The following is a 22,380-nucleotide window of genomic DNA, read 5'->3' as shown; positions in this document are numbered from 1 at the left end:
GTCAACGGTAGATGTCCATGAGCAGAATTTGGCCTTAAATCATCTTCCTTCTGATGTATTACAACTTGATATACAAAAAATCAGGAAACAATTTCTTATTGTGGTCACTGGGAAAATAGTGAAAGTTACCAAAATGTGGCTGCAGATTTAAGGAACTGTATACCTCTGCAGTGAAAATCTCAGGTAAGTCAATACTCTAACTACTAGTTCTCTCAACTACCTTGATCATTTCTTTTCCAAGTTTCCATGACACAACGTTTTAGGACTTGATCCAATTTCTATTGACGTCAATGGTGTGACAGAAATAGGTATCAACAATTAGTTTATGAAGAGCAGAAGTCTTTGAAAGAGGGATTAACTATAGAAAAAACATATATCCTGCCTCTATAAGAGGCAGAGAATTGGTTTCAAAGTTATCACCTTTGGTTAAGACAATAATTTAAATGGGGCTTCAGTCAAGTAGACACAATGGAGAAGCCTACAGACCAGAGAGGAGTAACAAATGGGAAGACTCCGATAAACTTAAGTGGGTGTTGGATTGGGCCCTTAGTATAGCGTGGTGTTTATTCTGGTCCAGATTTTTTCCAAAAGCAGGAGACTAAAATTAGACTCCTAAATCCATGGTTAGGCACCTATGGGCTTGTCTAGACAGGGAAGTTTCTTCAGTAAAAGCCAAGATGTGAATTTAAATGGATGTAGTTATACTGTCAGAACCCCTCAAATGGATACTTACCTCATTTTAAGAGTGACATTTCTTTGGTTCTGTTTATGTCACTTAGGAAAGAGTTTAAGCTAAACAAAAAAAGCCATTCTTACTCTGCAATTCCCAGTTAGACAACCCCTAAATAAGGGCTGATCATCCAACTGCTTCTATTGAGATTAAGAACTGAGCACTTTGAAAAGAAGGCTGTTTCTTCATGTGCCTAAATTATGATTGTCATAAACAGATAAGTAAGAGTTAATAGAACAGAAGTACTTCATATCTCTTTTGCCTGTAAAGGGTTAACAAGATCAGTGAGCCTGGCTGTCACCTGACCAAAGGACCAATCAGGGGACAGGATACTTTTAAATCTTGGGGAAGGGAAGTTTTTGTGTGTGCTGTTAGATTTTGGTGGTTGTTATCTCTGGGTTCTGAGAGTGACCAGATGTGCAACCAGGTTTCTCTCCAATCTCTCTGATACAGTCTCTTATATGTCCAGAATAGTAAGTACTAGGTAGATAAGGCGAGTTAGGCGTATGTTTGTTTTCTTTATTTGCAAATGTGTATTTGGCTGGAAGGAGTTCAAATTTGTATTTTGCTGAAAGGATTTTAATTTGTACTTGTATACTTAGGCTGGGAGGGTATTACCAGTGTCTATAGCTGAAAGACCCTGTAACATATTCCATCTTAAATTTACAAAGATAAATGTTACTGTTTTTCTTTCTTTAATTAAAAGCTTTTCTTGTTTAAGAACCTGATTGCTTTTTTTAATTCTAGTGTGAGATCCCAGGGGACGGGGTCTGGATTCACCAGGGAACTGGTGGGGAGAAAGGAGGGAAGGGGGAGAGAAGAGAAAGTTACTCACCTTGCAGTAACTGAGGTTCTTCGAGATGTGTGTCCCTGTGGGTGCTTCCCTCTAGGTAACAGTGCATCCCGGCGCTATCGATCGGAGATTTTCGGTAGCAGTGCCTGGTTGGGGCGCATGCACCCAGATGGTATCTCCCGTCTAGTTGGAATCTTCCTTAGTGCGAGCGCCCCACACCCTCCTCAGTTCCTTCTCTACCGTGGAGCATCCGACTAGTACTCCAAAGTAGAGGGGAGGAGGGCGGGGAGTGGAGCACCCACAGAGACACACATCTCGAAGAACCTCAGTTACTTCAAGGTGAGTAACTTTCTCTTCTTCTTCGAGTGCTGTCCCTGTGGGTACTCCACTCTAGGTGAATGTGTAGCAATACCCACTATGGTTGGTGGGACTTTGGAGATGCAGCAGTGAGTACTGAAGATAGTGCTGTATGGCCTACTATTGCGTCTGCCGAGGTGTCTTGTGTGAGAGCATAGTGTTTGCAAATGTGTGTTCAGATGACCATGTAGCCGCCTTGCAGATATCAGGAATGGGAACGTTGTGTAAGAAGGCAATGGATGCCGACATGGCTCTAGTGGAATGAGTTCTAATGTTGTTGGGTGGTTGAAGATTCTTCGCCCGGTAACAGGATCTGATGCAGTCAGAGATCCACTTGGATAGACGTTGTTTAGAGATGGCCATGCCCTTTGATCTTTCGGCAATGGAAACGAAGAGTCGTGGAGACTTGCGAAATGGTTTAGTCTGTTCTAAATAAAAGGCAATTGCTCTCCTCACGTCGAGAGTATGCAGGGTTGCATCCTGCGGAGTTTTGTGAGATTTGGGATAGAAAGTAGGTAAGTATATAGGTTGGTTGAGGTGGAAGGTTGACACCACCTTAGGAAGAAATTTAGGATGTGGTCTCAAAGTGACTATTTTTGGAGAAGATTGTGTAGGGAGGGTGGGCCATGAGGGCACTCATTTCACCAGCTCTCCTCGCTGATGTTTTGGCAACTAGGAAAGCCACCTTCATGGACATATGGAGGTGAGAGGAGGTAGCCAACAGCTCAAATGGAGGTTTCATGAGAGCATGAAGAACGAGGTTAAGATTCCACGTAGCCACTGTTGGATGAATTTCAGGGTAAAGATTTTGCAGGCCAGAGAGAAAGCGTTTAATGGTGGGGTGTGTAAAGAGTGAGTACCCATCCAATAGGTCATGGAAAGTGGTAAGCGCCACCAGGTGCACTTTGATGGAGCTGAGCGAAAGTCCGTCCTGTTTTATTTTCAGGAGGTAGTCTAGAATGTTAGGGAGGGTCACATTATTGGGTGTTAAATGGTTATGCGAGCACCAAAGAGCGAAACGTCTCCACTTCTGAAGGTAGGTTTTACGAGTGGAGTCTCTCCGGCTGTGCAGGAGGACGTATTGGACCTGCTCGGAACAGGCTAGTTCATGGGTTTGGAACCATGAAGGAACCAGGCTGTGAGGTGGAGCTTTTGGAGCTGGGGGTGAAGGACTCGTCCATTGTCCTGATAAAGGAGGTCTGGCCTGTTGGGGAGAGCCCATGGGTGATGGGAGGACATGCGGAGAAGGTAGGGGTACCATGTCTGTCTTGGCCAAGCTGGGGCAATAAGGATGACCTGGGCCTTGTCGTCCACGATCTTCCAAAGAACCCTGTGTAGTAGAGGGATAGGTGGGAAGGTGTACAGGAGGTAGTTGTCCCATGGGATGAGGAATGCATCCCCTAAGGATGCATTCCCGAGTCCCGCCCTGGAGCAAATCCGGGGGAATTTTCTGTTTCAGGTAGTGGCAAAGAGGTCTATTGACGGCGTGCCCCAGTGGGAGAAAAGCTGTTGGAGTACTGCGGGGTGCAGTTCCCATTCATGTTCCGTCGAGAAGTGTCTGCTGAGTGCGTCGGCAGTAGTGTTGTGACAGCCTGGTAGGTAGGAAGCGATGATCTGTCGTATGCACCAATTCCATAGTCGAATGGCTTCCATGCAGAGGGAATGTGATCGTGCTCCCCGTTGTCTGTTTATGTAATACATACGTGCTACGTTGTCTGTTAAGACTCGCAGGTATTTGTTCTTTATGAGGGGAAGAAAGTGAAGGCATGCTCTCCTCACTGCTCTGAGCTCTAAGAGATTTATGTGTAGATGTGTCTCTGATGCAGACCACCGGCCTTGCGCCGTGTTCCGCTAGATGCGCTCCCCAGCCAATCAGAGAAGCGTCCATGGTGAGCATGAGCGTTGGGGATCGTTGCTGGAAGGAAACCCCTGTGCAGAGGTTTTCTGGACTTATCCACCATTTTAGGGAAGTTATAACATGAGGTGGAGGAGTTAGCAGCATCCCTAAGGGATGTCTGCTGGGTTTGAAACTGGAGTTGAGTCAACCTTGGAGGCATCTCATATGTAGCCGGGCGTGTTGGACCACGAAGGTGGTAGCTGCCATGTGACCAAGGAGCTGTAGGCAGATTCTTGCTTCCGTCCTGGGATGAATAGAGAGTGTACATATGAGCTGCGTGATAGCGAGGAATCTGTTGTATTGGAGCGAGGCCCTGCTCTGGGTTGAGTCGAGACAAGCTCCAATGAATTCGATCTGTTGCGTGGGTATCAGGGTAGATTTTTGGATGTTTATTTGGAGGCCTAGGCTGTGAAAAATGGAGATGGCGTGGCTTGAAGTGTCTCGCCATAGGAGTCGCCCCTGATGAGGCAATCGTCCAGGTAGGGGAAAAGTGTGACCCTGTGTTTGCGTAGGTGAGCCACAACCACAGCTAGGATCTTGGAAAAAACTCTTGGCGCTGTGGAGAGTCCGAAAGGGAGAACTCTGTATTGGAAATGATCCTGATCGATTGTGAATCGTAGAAAGTGCCTGTGAGCTGGATTTATTGATATATGGAAGTAAGCATCTTGTAGGTCGAGGGCTGTGAACCAGTCCCCTTGATCCAATGCAGGTATTATTGTGCCCAATGCAACCATTTTGAATTGTTGTGTCCTCACAAATTTGTTCAGTCGGCGTAGGTCAAGTATAGGTTTCCATCCCCCGGTTTTCTTCTGCGTTAGAAAGTAATGGGAGTAGAACCCTGTCCCTTGGTGTTGCGTCGGCACAGGTTCCACTGCGCCTAGTTGCAGAAGGTGTGCCACTTCTGTGCGAAGTAACTGCTCGTGAGAGGGGTCCCTGAAAAGGGACGGGGAAGGGGAAAGGGTAGGAGGGTAGGATATGAACGGGATGGAGTAACTGGTCTGAACTATTTCGAGGACCCAGCGGTCCTGTGTAATCCGCTGCCAAGCATGTTGGAAATACTGGAGGCGGTGGCCAAATGGACAATAAGTGGTGGAATCAAGGGGTGGTCGTGAAGACACTCGACCAAAGCTTCAAAACTGTTGTTTATTGCCTGGTGGCTGGAGGGTGGGGGCTTGATTTTGATTTTGTCTGCGTTTGGGAGGTCTAGTACGATTTCTAGTTATGTCGTATGGTCTGGATTGAGGGCGATAGTACTGATGTGTGCGTGGTCTTTGGTAGAGTTGGTATCGTTGTCTTCTGGGAAGTGATGGGTGAATGCCCAGGATGCGGAGTGTCGCTCTCGAGTCTTTCATGGTGTGGAGGAGTTCATCAGGTTGTTTTTTTTTTCGAGAGGAGTTTTTCTTTATCAAAGGGGAGATCCTCCACTTTGGTCTGCAGCTCTTTAGGAATGCCTGACGCAGAGAGCCAGGAGAATCTGCGCATAACCACAGCAGTTGCAGTGGTACGGGCTGCTGTGTCCGCCGTGTCTAAGGACGCCTGTAGGGCCATTCTGGAGATCAGTTGTCCCTCAGACAGGATTGATTTGAAGTCTGCTCTTCTGTCCTCTGGGAAGTATGAGGCAAATTCGAAAAGCTTATTGTAATTATCAAAATCATAGCTGGCGAGGGGAGCAGAATAGTTTGCAGTCCTGAATTGTAGTGTAGAGGATGTATAAACCTTGCGGCCCAGGACATCAAGGCGTCTAAGGTCCTTGTCTTGCGGGGTGGGTCGATATTGTGACTGTTTGGTCCGCTGCGCAACTGCATCAATGACAAGAGAGTTCGGTGGTGGATGAGAAAAGAGGAAGTCTGCGTCCTTTGCAGAAACGTAGTATTTACATTCGACCTTCTTACAAGTTGGTACTAGGGAAGCTGGGGTTTGCCAGAGTGTCAGCAGGCTCCATGAGTGCTTTGTTTATAGGGAGCACGATTTTCGAGGGTGCAGACGGTTGAAGGATTTTGAGGAGTTTGTTCTAAGTCTCCTGAACCTCTTCCAAGGGGATATCCTGACTAAGTGCAACCCTCCTAAAAAGATCTTGAAATTGTTTGCAGTCGTCCAAGGTCTGTGGAGGTGGAGGGAGGATGGCTTCATCTGAGGCTAATGGAGAGTTAGGGTTAGGTGAGTCAGGATATGGTGCGTAGCTCCCAGTCTCAGGAGGGGGCTCAGGCACCCTGGAAGTGGGTGGAGCAGGAGATTGAGGCACCGAAGGAAGATGATTGGTAGGAGGATTCTCCCACGGGTACCACTGAGCCCAAGACATAGGGTAGGAGAACCCAGGTGCCGCCCACGGGGGGGCAAAGTAGGGAAACTGAGGCTGCTGAGCTTGAGCCATGACCGGAGGAGGTAAAGGTGCCTGTGGAGGAGAAGCAGGAGGGGAGAACTCCGCTTGCTGCTGTAGCTCAAGGTCACCATCGGTGAAAGCCAGTTCAGGTGGAGAAAGTGGCAGGTCAAGAAAGGAGTCCTCTGTATCTAGGAGCGGAGAATGTGGCTCAGGTGGCACCAAAAGGTCACTTTGAGTGAGAAGCTGTTGCTCCTGCTCCCTAGGCTGAGCTAAGCCTGTTCTCTGCTCTAGCTCTTTAGTCAGTGAGAGTGTCCTACTGTGTTTTGCCTAGAGGTGCCCTGCAGGACGTCTGCTGCTGGTGCTTGGGCAGAAGAGTGGCTGGGTGCCGACCCTCTTCGCGGTGCCGAGGCTGATCGCGCTGTCGGCACAGCAGCTATTTTCGTTGTTGAGGCAGAGCGCGCCGGCGGGACCGCGGCAGCTTATAGCGCTGAAACTGATCAGGCTGTAAGTGCCGTTCTGGGTGTCGGAGCCGAACGCGCTGCCAGCACCGCAGCCGCTGCCAGTGCCGAGGAGGAACGTGCTGCCGGTGCTGTAGCCTTCCTCGGTGCCGAAGAGGAGTGAGTTGTCCGCGCCTCAGTCGTTTGCGGTGCTGAGGGGACCGAGTCAGTAGGTGCCTTCCCCGCGCGGGAGGTCTGATCCCTGCCTCTAAGCTCTGTCAGAGCAGTTCCTAAGGCATTAGAAGAGGCTGAAACAGCTGTCTTTCAGGCTGTCAGCACAGGGGGTAGGGATCTCGCTGGCCGAGTCCAGTCTTCAGCCGAGGACGGTTGAGAAGGAACTGAGGAGGGTGTGGGGCGCACGCACTCAGGAAGATTCCAACTAGACGGGAGATACCATCTGGGTGCATGCGCCCCAACCAGGCACTGCTACCGAAAATCTACAATCGACAGCGCTGGGACGCACCCTCACCTAGAGTGGAGCACCCACAGGGACAGCACTCGAAGAAGAAAGGTTAATTTTCTCTCTGTGTTAGGATTACTTTCTCTTTCAGGGAGAGTCTGGGAGGGGGAGAGAGAAGGAGGGGGGAAGTTGGATTTTCCTCTCTGTTTTAACATTCAAGGAGTTTGAATCACACAGTGATCTTCCAGGGTAACCCAGGGAGGGGAAGCCTGGGAGAGGCAACAGTGAGGGAGAGGGTTTACTTTCCTTGTGTTAAGATCCAGAGGGTCTGGGTCTTGGGGGTCCCTGGGCAAGGTTTTGGGGGGACCAGAGTGTACCAGGCACTGGAATTCCTGGTTGGTGGCAGCGCTACAAGTACTAAGCTGGTAATTGAGCTTAGAGGAATTCATGCTGGTACTCCATCTGCTGGATGCTGAGGTTCAGAGTGGGGAATTATACCACGACAATGATTCAGGAGCATAACCCTAGGCAAGGAGGTATGAAAATCTTGGCTCCTTAGTCTGCCTACAGTTTTCTTGGTGTCTCTCTTCCTTGGGCAGAAAGACTTAAAAAACAATGCTGGCAGCTCTCACACAAGCATATAAAGAAGCCCCAGAAAGTCACACTGTCCAAGACCATTATAGGCCTCCATAAAGCTATCAGTAGTGCTTCTCTGTATGCATATATCTGTTTAATTGAACTGACCCTACCTCTTGGCTGTACAGTATAGGACGGTTTAGGTTTAGTGCTTTCATCACTTTGTTATGGCTCATAACTGTTGCTATTGCTATTAGACTTTGTGTACCCTGAAAACAAAAAAGATAAAACTTTTTAGAAAAACTTGTATATAAATAAAGCAACATACCAAAGATACCATGCTCCTTACAGAATGTATTTTTTGAATATCATAAATATCAAATTGACATGAGTTAGAACATAGGTGGCAGGTTATATATGTTTGCGGTGCTCGAGCACCAGGAACATACAGGGCTGCTCCAGCAATATTTGGACCTGGGTCTCTCCCCTGGCCCTGCCTGGATCAGCCCCCGGCCCCCGCGGGTCTCTCCTCCCCACCCCACTACGTCCCTGCCTGACAGAAAGCAGCACAGCACCTCTCCCCTGCCTGCTTCTGCTGCCGGAGTAGAATGGCTCCCGGCAGAACTGCTGTCTGCTGCCCCAGGGTCCTAGTGCCTGCCATCCCATACTGGCAGGGCAGGCTGCCCTTACCCTGTCCTTCGGCCGTAGCTCTGAGCCTCTCCAACACCCCAAACCCTTCATCCCCCCACACCCTAATCCTCTGCCTCAGCCCTGAGTCCCCCCACATCATGAATCACTCATCCTCAGCCCCAACCCTCATCCCCCTGCACCCTAATCCTCTTCCCCAGCCCTGAGCCCCCCCGCCTCATGAACCCCTCATCCTCAGCCCCAACTCTCATCCCCCTGCACCCTGATCCTCTGCCCCAGCCCTGAGCCCCCCCACATCATGAACCCCTCATCCTCATCCCCACAGCCCTCACCCCACACCCCACACCCCTGCCCTAGCCCTGAGCCCCGTCCTGCATCATGAATCCCTCATCCTCAGCCCAACAGCCCTCACCCCTTCACTCCCTCCTATCCCCGAACTCCCCCCCAGAGCATGCATCTCCTCCCAGAGCATGCACCACCTCCCCTTTCCCACACACCCCTTCCTACCCCCAAACTCCCTCCCAGAGCCTGCACCTCTCACTCCTTCCTACACCCTCACCCCCAGCCCAGAGCCTGCACCCAAACTCCGTCCCAAAGTCTGCACCCCTCACCCCCTCCTGCACACCCACCCCCTGCCCCAGCCCGGAGCCTGCACCCAGCACCCAAACTCCATCCCAAAGCCTGCATCCTGCACCCCAATCCCCAGCCCAGGACCTGCACCCCAGACCCAGAAATACTATTATTTTTAGCTCTGTGTGCTGGAGACATTCAGTGGTCATCTGCCTCTGCAGTATTGCAATCCATACAAACATTTCCTGAAAATACCAGCAGGCAAAGGATGTTAAGAGAATGAAACTGAAATAATTGGCATGAATTACTATGAGATCCGCTGAAAATAAACAGAATCTGATAAACGAGAAAATTTTTTCGTAATGTATGGGGTAAGACTGTTAGTAATATCATGGGTATACAGAGCAGAGCTCCCCAGGTTCGGAATAGGGTTGTGGAATGTAGGGCTAAGGTTAAGGTTCAGGTAGGAGGGCCCCACTGAGCTAGGGTGAGGGTTCTGGAGGAGAGTGTTCTCTGGGCTAAGGTTAGGGTTGTTTTTAAAGGGACAGTCCCGTTTTTTGGGACTTTTTCTTATATAGGCGCCTATTACGCCCCACCACCTGTCCCGTTTTTTCACAGTTGCTAACTAGTCACTCTATTTATAATACACTTGAAAGGCTATTAGTTTGCAGTTTAAGCTGATAATTTTACTTTACTCACCAGATCACAGTCTCCAAGATCTAACTTCTCTAAGGTCGAATTAATTTGCAGCATTGAAGCAAAGTACATTCCCCCTTTGTTTTCAATTTTGTTGCCTGTCATTCTCAGGTGCAGGAGCGTTTCATTCCTCTAGGCAAGAAAATTTAAAAGGATTTCCTTTGGCACGAAGACAAAATGTCACCTTCTGTAAGGAATACAGCCAACTCCTAACAGTAACTAAGTAACTGCCTATCTTTTCACTGGGACTAGTTGCCTGAGTAAAATCTACCAAGAGCATAAGGGTTTGTAAGGGTGGGAGGGTTCTGAATTATTTATGGGTATCTGTGCTTCCACTATAATCTACCAATTTTCATATGCTTATTAAAGAATTCCAGACTGATATTTGTGTCCAAACTGCTTAAAAATAGAGTTAAATCCATTCATCATTATATTTTATTATAATGCCTGTCATTTCACATATATAGCTAATAGCTGAATTTTTTAATTTAGAAAACTAGAAGTTTGCAGGTCTTTCATCTGCCTTTCTCACATGAGTAATCAAAGCCCACTGAAGTCAACTGACTTCAGTGGAATTACTCATGTGCAGACAATTAAGCTTGTGTGCAGATCTTTGCAAGATTGGCCTCTTTTTTGAAAAACTAAGGGCTTGATCCAAAGTCCACTGAAGTCAAGGAAAATATTCCCATTGACTTCAGTGGGCATTGGATCAGGCCTTAAGCATTTGAAGGATCAGGCCCTCGCTGTAGTGTATACACAATAATTTTCATTTTTTAATTCCTCAGTGCCACTGTAACAGAAATTGCACTGAAAAATCCATTATGAGTAATTTAAATATGAAATTACAAAAAACACATTTTATAATGCTGATATGTGAGATTATACAGTCATATCCTAGACAAACTGATGTCAAGGCAAATAATATCACCACAAAAAAAAGGGGAAAATTTAAAAACAAAGACAAAAATAGGCATATAAAAGGCATTTGATAGCAAGTTTCAGAACATAATGGAAAAATAAAAAAATTCTTGGCTATGTATGGAATTGTGTGAAATTTTGCCCCATCAAATTTTGATGAAATACCTGACATTTTGTTTTTTCAGTTTAATAATTTTCATAAAGAGATATCCAGCTATTTTATAGCTGAAATCAATAAATATCAATGGCTGCAGAGGGCAGTTTTCTCTTCTTCTGAAAGATGATATAAAAGTAGCAGGGATACAGTCTGTCTTGAGAAGACAAAGCAATCTCTTTGTTACAACAAATACTGGATATAAGGAAAGAAAAGGTGTTTTTCAGATTAACTTTGATGCTGATGTCCATGACAAGACACAATATCAAATCAGATGCTATTGTCAAAATTACTATAGTATATTGATTAATACTTACATGCAATGCTTTAGCTATCTGTTCTGCTCCATTGGTGCCAATATCATTAAACATCAGATTGAGGTAGCACAGGGTTGAGTTCTCCTACAGTACACAAACAGGAAACCAACACCAAACTCAAAAGTATATTTTACAGAGCATTTTCTCATTTTAAAGAGCTGATGCCTCACACAGTTTTGAAAGACGTTTTGTTTAGAAACTGTTTTCTCCATAATTAATATATTGAGCACCAACCTTTAAAAACAACACAAACATGAACACAGCAGTGATTAACCAAAAACTAACAAACATCCTTAATAACCAAAGGCCCAGCTTCAAACTGCTATATTTGCATATTCAGTTTTCAACATGCCAAAGGTTTCTGTATCTACAACAAATAACCTCATCACAGAAGATGACAAGGGGCAAATCGGAGGTTTAGGCAGGTAGGGAAGTATTTGTTCAGATAACCGGGGAGGTGTGGGAGGCAGCTTGGGACTGGGGGTTACCAGTGCTAAAATGCTACTAAAATGATCAATAAAAAGTTAATAGTGTTGATATTTAAATTGACATCCTTAGGTTTTAGTTCAAAGCCCCGGGAAAAGACTGCAATAGTATACGCTTCTGAGGTACTGTTTCAGGCTGTCAGCGATACTGCATTGGTTTACACTGATCACATTTTCAAGATTTTCTACACAACTATTAGAGCTAGAAGTATAAATTTTCTTTTTAAAATGAAAGTTTAGGTTCAGAGCATGATTCTGCACCAATGAGCTAACTCCATAGAAGTGGAGTTGCAGACTACAGGGATTCCTGTACATAGCTTGCTTCTGGCTAGCACTAGAAGCCTATGTTTTTAAGTTTCCATACATACTAAGGACATACATTATGGTTTTGTCCATTTCCATTAATTCTGTCATGCACAATATACTACCAAAATGCTACACAAATGCCTCTTTTTCAGACTGTACTGTAAAAAACACATATATTGAACAACTGCAAAAAGTTTACGATGAATGCAATCTGATATTCTAAATTGATGGATCTGGATATGAAAAGCCAAGATTTCTGGAATTTTTCCAAAACAGCACATACTGTCACCAATATATTGCACATAAATGTTATCATGGCCAATGAAACCACAAACTTGAGGTAAAAATCAAATATTTTGGCCCAGAGAAAACTACCTGAAGGAATTTTGCAGCATGCTCTGCTCCAATATCAGTCAATACATTATATCTAAGGTCCAGCCCTGAAAGGCAAAGAATACAGAAATAAATAAAGACAAACATCACTTATTAATAACTAATTGATCTCCACATGAAAGGTAAGAAGAAAGGACCAAGACTCAAAACCGTTTCTAGTTTCCAATTTATAAAGAGATATGAAGTAATAAGATGACATACCTGTAACAAATGTGTTATTGCTTAAGATGCAGGCAAGCATTCGAAAATCCTCATCTGTAACTTTCTGTACTGGCACCAAGCGGTTATTTCCAGCTATTTTTAATGTGATCCCTTTTGTCAATCTGTTGTAATGTAGAAATACTTTAAAACATAAGAATGGCAGGAGAAAGAAACACTATACAAAAATATTACACCTCTACCTCGATATAACACTGTCCTCGGGAGCCCAAAAATCTTACTATGTTATAGGTGAAACCATGTTATATCAAACTTGATTTGATCAGCTGGAGAGTGCAGCCCAGCCCCCCCAGAGCGCTGCTTTACCACGTTATATCAGAATTCGTGTTATATTGGGTGGCGTTATATCAGGGTAGAGGTGTAGTTCCATATGCATCATAGGATGGAGATGTAATAGTGCTTTCCCCACTCTAGTATATTTATCAGGATTGTGAAATCTGGATTAAAAAAAAATCCATGGAGAACAATGCTATACCACCTATAATTCATAATTGTTCATTTTGGCAGCCTGATACACTGTACTGCCACAAGACCCCACTTAGAATTTTAGCAACAAAATGACTCAGGAGATTATTCTGGAAGGTTCATTCTCTCCTTTTTCCTTTGTTTTACTCCACCCCACCCTCAATAATTGAGCACAGAAGAAAGCAGCTCTCTTTCCATTTTCTCTATATCATCTTTCCTCAGATCACCCCAAACACACAAAGAAATCTGTCATCTATAGCCAGCACCCTACACTGGAACCCATATACAGTGCCATCAAACCACCACAACCCAGACTCAATCAGGACCCACCCCAATCTGAAAGAAATCTTTCCTGAACCTCCACTTCTGGCCTTCAAACTAACCCCCAAACGCTCCAAGCTCATCTTCAGAAGCAAGATCTCCACAGACCAGGGTACACCAGCTCAAAGTAGCATCAGACCCTGCCAGAACAACAGATGCAAAACCTGCAGACGTATCTCCACTGCCACAATGATCAACATACCTTTCAAGATCCATGGCTCCTATACATGCCTATCACAATATGTGGTATGTGTCATCCAGCGCACTAAATGCCCAAATAACAATTGTGTGGGTGAAACCAGGCAATCACTATGCTCTCAAATGAACTCACACAGAAAAATGATAAAGGACAAAATCACCCTATCACCTGTGGGTGAACACTTTTCACAAAGTGATCACGCTATATCTAACATATCTGTCCTCATCCTCAAAAGAAACCTACTTTCAAAAGATGAGCCTGGCAGCTTAAATTCATTACTCTGCTAGATACCAGAAATCATGGGCTGACCAGAGACAGTGGATTTATGGCTTATTATAACAATCTGTAACCCACTAACCCATTCTTTTTATCCTATCACTGCAGACGTGTTAACGGGCCACTTTACCTTGAATAAAGAACAGGAGTACTTGTGGCAGCGTCTAAAGGTTTTCAAACTGTGGGGTGAGCGGCGACGCCAGGCCTGTCTGGACGGGGGGGGGGGGGGCACATCCAAAAATTGTAACTCAAAGGTGGGGCTCAGCTCAAATTTAAGTGGCCTGCTGAGGTGGGTCAGGGTGGAGGTGGCACTCCCCACCCCCCAAGCCCCACTGCCTGGGGCTGGCCCAAGGTGAGTTAGGCAGTGGAAGTGGCACTCCCTCCCCGAGCCCTGCCACTTGGGGCTGGCCTGAGCTGCCTGGCATCACCGCTCACACCTCCCCCTCCTCCCACACGAACATTCCTCCAGGGCATGCTCCAGTTTGAGAACCTCTGTACTAAATAAAATGCGTTGTCCACCATTACAGGATTTTTCTCACGTACCTGTTGACAAGAGCTTGCATAGTTTGGAAACTACTGCCCTGTATGTTTTGTACATTTTGAGTTTTCTGTCTGGAAGGAATATGCAACTACAGACTTTTTTTCATCATTCCATTCCTGGTCCTTTTACGCTGTCCAAAGCTTTCAGAAGTATTTAAAATATGCTATTTATTATTTCCTTACGTTATATCTGCTTTCTCAGCTTCTTCAAGCATGTGGGCAATGAAAAGGTTTTCTGTCTGGCTCGACTCTTGGCAGGCTTGCAAATACTGTTTATGGAGACTTAGACGAGTTGACATGACAGCTTGAAAAAAAAAGCAATTTAGTAGACAGTTTTATGCATTTCTAACATGCCCATCATATAAAATCTGGGGCCCCTACGAAATTGAGAGGCAGAAGTAAGTCAAAGCACGCTATAGACTTTTAGTGTCCTGTAGGAGTTTCCATATGACCATTTAGTACATAGCAGGCTAGAGCACTGTAGATTTACACTATTTCCCACGCTCCAACTCTCCATACAGACAAGCCTAGAGTGATCTTTAGTGTTAACACCAGGTAAGAGTGTGTGTTGCAATAATGCAGTCTGGAGAATTCACATGCATGAATCTCTGCAATGAGGCCATAACAGAGGGGAATAGTTCAACCACGTAGCCATTTCTGGATGGAAAAAATGCATTGCAGGCTACTCCTTTTTGAGCATATAGGACAAGCATTAGGATCTGGGACTATGAACCATCTTGACTCTTTGACCATGTCTACACTACAAACTTTGGTCAACGCAATTATAAAGCTGCCATGGTTAGCATTTCGGCTCCTTGCATCAGTGCTCTGCATATTCACCAGGAGTGCTTGTGTTGATGCACAGTGGTGCACTGTGCATAGGTATTCCAGTGTGCGACTCACTATCATCCAGCACACTGTCTTTTCAGAAATTCTAGCAATACCTGGTGGGGCAGGAATAAGTTGTGCAGGGATGACTGGGAACAAGGGGTCAAGTTCTCATCATGCAACTTTCTCTATCCCATAATGTCATTCATATCCCTTCATTTTGGTGCCTTTTTAAAAAATCTTACAAAACTGCATGGTATTTCTCACTGTCTGCCATCTCTGAAGTATGGAGCCCACAACGCTCTACACTCTTATCATGAGCATTGCAAACACAAGGATGTATGGTCCTCTGATATTTGCAGAGCTTCAAGAAGAACTGCAGCGGCAGAGGATTTAAACATTTATTGGAGGACAGATTATTATGGGACATAGCAAGAACCAATTCAGTGTTGTTGGTGGAGTTCATGGAGCAGGCGCAGACGGTGGAACGCCGCTTCTGAGCCTGAGAAACAAGCACTGACTGGTGGGGTCATATCGTAATGCAGGTTTGGGAAGACAAGGCTTGGCTGCAGAATTTTCTGATGTGAAAGGCCACATTCCTGGATCTGTATGCTGAATCCCCAGCCCTTCAGCACAGGGACACCAGAATTAGAGCTGCATGGACAGTTGAGTAGCGAGTGGCGATCGCACTGTGGAAATTTGTAACACTAAATTGATTGCTACCAGTCAGTGGGAAATTATTTTGGAGTTGGAAAATCCACCGTGGGAGCAGCTGTCATGCAAGTATGCAGGGCCATTAATAGTCTCCTGCTATGCAGGACTGAACTCTTGGTAATGTGCAAAACATAGTGGATGCATTTGCATCAGTGTGGTTCCCGAACTGTTGTGGGGTGATAGATGGCACATATATCCCTATTTTGGAATCAGCCCATCTTTCCACAGACTACATCAGCGGAAAGGCTTTTCTATGGTAATACAAGCATTGGGGGCTCACCGGAGACACTTCCCCAATAATAGTACTGGATGGTCAGGGAAGATGCACGATGGTTACATCTTTAAGAACAGAGGACTGTTCAGAAAGCTGCAACCAAGGACATTCTTTCCTGACCAGCAGATTATCACTGCCAACACTGAAAAGTGATCCCGGGGGACCCAGCCTACCACTTGCTTATGAAGCCGGCCAACTCAACAGCACCAAGGAAAGGTTCAACTAACAGCTCAGCAGGTGCAGAATGACAGTTGAATGTGCTTATGTTAGCTTGAGGAGAATCTGGCCGCGTTTACTGTCATGACTGGATCTCAGCAAGAAAAACACTGCAAATGGTTGTAGCTGCCAGTCATATCCTGCATAATATCTGTGCAGCAAGACACAAAGGTGGAGGTGGAGTGGCTGTCTGCTGAATTTGAACAGCCAGACACAAGAGCTATTAGAAGAGCTTAACATGGAGCTAGGCAGCTGAAGGAGGCCCTGAAAGAGCCCTGTAACAGTTAGCCACAGTACTGTAATGTGGTGTCATGGACTGTGCTCTCTACCTGGTCCTGAAGTTTTGGGGGCTGCAGGGTACTGTGCAGTGGTTGATGTGCATTTACGAATTTAACACTGTCTGTTAATGTACCTTTTAATATGCAGTGTTAGCTGTAACTTTATAATTATTACACTGTTTGTCACTGATCCTATGAGTTCTGTCGTTCTGTACAATAAAAAGTAGTGGGTGCTTTCAGTAGTTCTAGACATTCTGTAGCATATGTTGTGAAGTAATAAAGATGCCAAAAAATAGAATTGTATTGCATCCCAAAATTAGTACAAAAAACCTATGTGCAATTAAAAAACAAATACAATAAAAAATTCGGAAATAAATTAACAGAACTTAAAAGGGGAAAATGTTCATGTCCATTTTAGTCCATTTTGCCTATATAAACAGCAACCAGGGCTCTCTCAGTTCAGTTTATGTTAAGCTGTTCTTGCTGTTTTCTAGCATGGATTGGGAGCCATAGAGACACGACCCCTGATGCCACATGGAAAGGTGCTAACATGGAGTTCTTCACTGACTGCAAAGGGAGGTGAGCCCATGCTTGTTGAACCTGTAGGTCAAGAGGCTTCAGCGTCTTGTGTTTTCTGCTGGAAAAGCCCCATTATGTCCTGGTGCAGCTCCCTCCTTCTCCTTTTCCTACTGGGACTCCTGGGCCTTCTCCACGCTGTCAGCAATATTCACCCACCAGCCCCTCGGCTCACAGTCTGAAACGGCACTGTCTTGCAGGATCTCAGAGATCATATCCTCCTGAGTCGTCTTTTTTTTCCTCCTTATCCAGGTCAGGCTTTCAACAGGTGTGGAGGGGGACCCCTCCAGGCCACAACCGCAGAAGACACAGAAAAAATACACAGTGGTATTGTTGTATTTGTAAAGTGAAAGTTACATTTCAGAGCTCCCTTCCTTTGCTCTCCTAAAGTTTTAAATAAGACATGCTTATTGACACTTCAGCTCCAGAGTGCCTGTGCACAGCACTGCTCTCCAGTTTCAGCCACGGTGAGTATGGCCCAGCAGGGACATGGGGGAAGTGAGGAGAGAATTCTGTAGGATGGAACAATAAAATGTTGGTCCCCATCTCCATGGGTACGAATGTAGGGCAATGGTACTGAGTACTGGCACTATTTTCCACAGGCAGTGGTGACTGTAGCTGGTCTCTTGCTTCTGAGGCCTGGTCTACACTATGCATTTATACCGAATTTAGCAGCATTAAACCAATTTAACCCTGCACCTGTCCACACAACGAAGCCCTTTATATAGATATAAAGGGCTCTTTAAACCGATTACTGTACTCCTCCCCGACGAGGGGAGTAGCGCTGAAATCGGTATTGCCATGTCAGATTAGGGTAAGTGCGGCCGCAATTCGACGGTATTGGCCTCCAGGCAGTATATCACATTGCGCCATTGTGACCGCTCTGGAAAGCAATCTGAACTCGAATGCACTGGCCAGATAAACAGGAAAAGCCCCACGAACTTTTGAATTTCATTTCCTGCTTGCCTAGCGTGGAGCGCTGATCAGCACGGGTGGCCATGCAGTCCCAAATCCAAAAAGAGCTCCAGCATGGACCGTATGGGAGATATTGGATCTGATCGCTGTATGGGGAGACAAATCTGTTCTATCAGAGCTCCGTTCCAGAAGACGAGATGCCAAAGCATTTGAAAAAATCTCCAGGCTATGATAGACAGAGGCCACAGCAGGGACTCAACACAGTGCTGTGTGACAACTGTAATGGAAAGCCAAAGAATCAAATGGACACTCATGGAGGGAGGGATGGGGACTGAGGACTCGAGCTATCCCACAGTTCCTGCAGTTTCTGAAAAGTATTTGCATTCTTGGCTGAGCTCCCAGTGCCTGAAGGGTCAAAAACATTTTCGCCAGTGGTTCATGGAATATGTCGTCAATGTACGCCCCCCCGTCAAAGAAATGGGGAAAAAAATAGTTTCTCGCCTCTTTTCAATGTCACCGTATGTCTACTGGATGCTGCTGGTAGACAGGGTGCTGCAGCGCTAAACAGCAGCATCCTCTCCCCTCCCGTCCCCGGTGGCAGACGGTACAGTACAAAATGACTGATAGCCACCCTCGTCATCATCCTGTGAGTGCTCCTGGCTGGCCTCGGTGAGGTCGGCCGGGGGTGCCTGGGCAAAAATGGGAATGACTCCTGGTGATTCCCTTCTTTAAGCTTTGTGTCCTGGAGATTCAGTCCTGGCAGATGGTACAATAGGGCTCATAACTATCCTCATCATAGCAGCTGGAGGCTGAGCTCCTCTCCTCACCCCCCTTCATGTCTAATGGAGATTCTGGACTATCATAGCAGTAGGAGCTTGAGCTCCCCTCCTCCCCCCGCCGCTTTAATAAGTAATGGACATGTCCTGCCTGGAATATCATAGCAGCTGGAGGCTGCCTCCCCCTCATTTTATCTCACTAAAAAGTCAGTGTTTCTTATTCCTGCATTCTTTATTACTTCATCACACAAATGGAGGGATGCTGCCACAGTAGCCCAGGAGGGTTGGGGGAGGAGGGAAGCAACGGGTGGGGCTGTTGCAGGGGCACCCTCTAGAATGGCATGCAGCTCATCATTTCTGCGGGATCTCTGGGGCTCTGACCCGGAGCGGATGTTCTCTCTGGTTATCTAGTAGACTTGCCCCATATTCTAGACAGGACTGACTCTATTTTTAGACAAAACATAAAGAAGGGAATGACCCAGGGAGTCATTCCCATTTTTGTCCATGGGCCCCCGGCCGACCTCAGCGAGGCCAGCCAGGAGCACCCATGACAGCAGAAGACGGTACAATATGACTGGTAACTGTCTCTGCTACCTTGCAAAGGCAAGTGAATGCTGCTGTGTAGCACTGCAGTACCGTGTCTGTCAGCAGCATCCAGTACACATATGGTGACAGTGAAAAAAGGCTAAACGGGCTCCAGGGTTACCATGCTATGGCATCTGCCAGGGCAATCCAGAGAAAAAAGGCGCGAAATGATTGTCTGCTGTTGCTTTCACGGAGGCAGGATTGAGTGATGACATTTACCCAGAATCATCCGCGACACTGTTTTTGCTCCATCATGCATTGTGATCTCAACCCAGAATTCCAATGGGCAGAGGAGACTGCAGGAACTATGGGATAGGTGTGGGATAGCTACCCACAATGCAACACTCTGGAAATCGAAGCTAGCCTCGGACCATGGATGCACACCGTCGAATTAATGTGCTTAGTGTGGCCGCGTGCACTCGACTTTATACAATCTGTTTTAAAATAACGGTTTATGTAAAATCGGAATAATCCCGTAGCGTAGACATACCCTTAGAGTAACAGTGGCACAGAGAGCACAGCTGCTGCTGACATCCCAAAGCCACTTGGGCCCATATGCTGCTAGCCTATTTACCGCTATGGTGCCTGATGAAGTCATTGTGGACGGGCGTGGGAAGAAATAAGACTGCCATCCCTAGAAAGCTTTGGGAGAAGACTGCAGAGTATAAAAGTTTCATCAAGATCTCTCTGGAGGATTCAAGGGACATCCCTGTAAGATTCAAGGGACATCCCTGTGTACATAAACAAACTGCTCTGCATGGCCTCCCTTGCCTGACTCTACAAGGAAATGAAAACCAGATAACTCTACCTCTGTTTGATGTACCGCTATCTCTTCTATGAGTAAATTAATGAAAAGTCAATACCTGCTTCCTGCTGCATTGGGTCAGGCATCATTTGTACATTTAATCACTGTAATGGGAACTGCATTCACACATTTACCCAAGGTTCCTTTCCCTACTCATCCGAGCTCTGCTGCTGGGACTGACTAGACGGTGGTGGAGCCTCAAACAGGTCCTGGCTCGCAACATAGTTGGACACCCCGATCGCATGCCCCCCATCCTCCTCCTCACTGTTCACAGCAGGGATCTGTCTCTCAGGCTCCTCGGCAAGTATGGCATGAAGCTCATTGTAACAGCAGCAGGTCTGCAGCTCAGCACTAGATCAACTGTTGGGCCCCTTGGCCTTCTGGTATGCCTCTTGCAGTTCCTTAGCTTTCCCACATCATCCCTGATTCCTGTCATACCCCTTCACATGCATCCCCCATGTCATCTGTCACATTTTTATGGCTGTTCCATGCCTGCACAGTCTCTTTTCCCCACAGGCCAAGGAGATCTGATACCTCTTGTCTATTCCATGCAGGAGTGTGGCTGGAGCATGTAGCCAGCATGGTCGGTTTGGCAGTTGCACACAACAATGTGCATGGTGTATCCACAAGCTGGGCAATCAGGAAAAGGCATTTCAAAAACATGTGGGGTTTTTAGTGAGGGTGGGTGGGTAGCTTCAGATCTCTGTGACCCATGGGCAGCAGAGTTCACACTACTGACCAAAGCAGTGAGTTTCAGTGCTTGTCTACACTGCACTCCATCACCACAGTACATTCACCAGGGCTCAATGCCATTTGGGGAGGTGGTGTTACTGCATCGCTTTATCAGCAGGAGACATATTTGAATGCAGACTCATGCAAAACTAGATTGATGCAAGGAGACTTACATCAACCTAACTTTGTAGTATAGACCAGGCCTAAGAGGCAGATACTCAGAGAGTGAAATCAAAATTCCTCAAAATGATTCCCCCTACCTGTAGTGAGCTTGAGATGTGAACTTTTAAAATAACTCAATTAAAAGTAACTGCAACTCTTCTGACAAATAAACAACAGAGCAATTCTGCCCCTGTGGGCTGAGATTCAACAGTCAGCAGTTCTGATAGGAAGATTGATTCCATTTCCAAACTTGGGGGGAAAAACAAAAAAATACTACCTTGGTAGAAAGACTCTAGACTTCGCACTTTTAATCAATATTCAAAATCAGACAAATGACAGAGTAATACAGATGAAAGACAAAACAACCACTTAAGCATCCCTCATCCAGTTTAGGGTTATTTTTTGTCCTTTCATATGTACATATGTATTGATACACTTCCCTAGCACTCCACACAGGTCCTTGTCTTCACTGGGGGAAAAAAAGATATGTTCCTACCTCGAAGTAAAACCCTACTGAAGACAAGGCAATTTGGACTTTTTACATAAATTAACAGTTTGGCCTGTTAAAGGCTGTGTGTCAGACATTGGAGACAAGGCCCTAACTCACACAGGGGCTGATGCAGACAAGCCCACAGAATCAGGAACCACTCCTCTGTTCTACTGCACTGAACAAATCTTGGATGCTTGAGAGAATCTTCTCATAATGTTTACTATAGGATTGTACATATAGGGTATGTCTACACTGCGGCTGAGAGCTACCTTCCCAGCCCAGGTAGACAAACTCATGCTAGATGGCCTTGAACTAGCACAGGGATAGGAAACCTATGGCACCAGGGCCGGCTTTAGGAAGTGCAGGGCCCAATTCAAACAGTTTCGACGGAGACCTGGCAGGGATGACTTAAAAAAAAAACACATGTAAAAAAAAACACATGGGGCTTGTATTCACCTGGCGGTGCTCTGAGTCTTTGGCGGCACTTTGGCGGTGGGTCCTTCACTTGCTCCAGTTCTTCAGTGGCACTGAAGGACCCGCTGCTGAAGTGTCGCCGAAGACCCAGAGTAAGCGAAGGACCCGCTGCTGAAGTATCGTTGAAGACCCGGAGAGAGTGAAGGACCGGCCGCTGAAATGCCGCTGAAGACCCAAAGCGCCACCAGGTGAGTAAAAGTTAAAAAGGTGCCTCTAGCCAGGGAAGGGATTCTCACTGAGTGCGGGGCCCTCTTAGGCGCAGGGCCCGATTTGGGGGAATTGGTGGAATAGGTCTAAAGCTGGCCCTGTATGGCACATATGCCAAAGGTGGCACACAAGATGGTTTTCAGTGGCACTCACACTGCCCAGGTCCTGGCCACCAGTCAGGGGGGCTCTGCATTTTAATTTAATTTTAAATGAAGCTTCTTAAACATTTTAAAAACCTTATTTACTTTACATACAACAATAGTTTAGTTAT

General features: G+C 46.1%; 1 protein-coding gene across 3 annotated transcripts in view; it reads right to left on the bottom strand.

Annotated features, from left to right (window-relative positions):
* The window catches only part of LRRC34 (leucine rich repeat containing 34), a 28,559-nt gene that overhangs the window by 4,805 nt on the left and 1,374 nt on the right, over nt 1-22,380 (bottom strand). For all 3 annotated transcript variants that reach the window (XM_030574247.1, XM_030574246.1, XM_030574248.1), the window contains exons 3-8: nt 14,261-14,381; nt 12,259-12,380; nt 12,040-12,104; nt 10,874-10,957; nt 9,488-9,616; nt 7,744-7,839 (exon numbers count right to left, since the gene is read on the bottom strand). In XM_030574247.1, the coding sequence (XP_030430107.1) occupies nt 7,744-7,839; nt 9,488-9,616; nt 10,874-10,957; nt 12,040-12,104; nt 12,259-12,380; nt 14,261-14,381 (617 nt within the window). The remainder of the gene's footprint in view (nt 1-7,743; nt 7,840-9,487; nt 9,617-10,873; nt 10,958-12,039; nt 12,105-12,258; nt 12,381-14,260; nt 14,382-22,380) is intronic.

This window comes from Gopherus evgoodei, chromosome 9, assembly GCF_007399415.2.
Source record: "Gopherus evgoodei ecotype Sinaloan lineage chromosome 9, rGopEvg1_v1.p, whole genome shotgun sequence".
Lineage (NCBI taxonomy): Eukaryota > Metazoa > Chordata > Testudines > Testudinidae > Gopherus > Gopherus evgoodei.
This window is presented reverse-complemented; position numbering and strand designations above follow the sequence as displayed.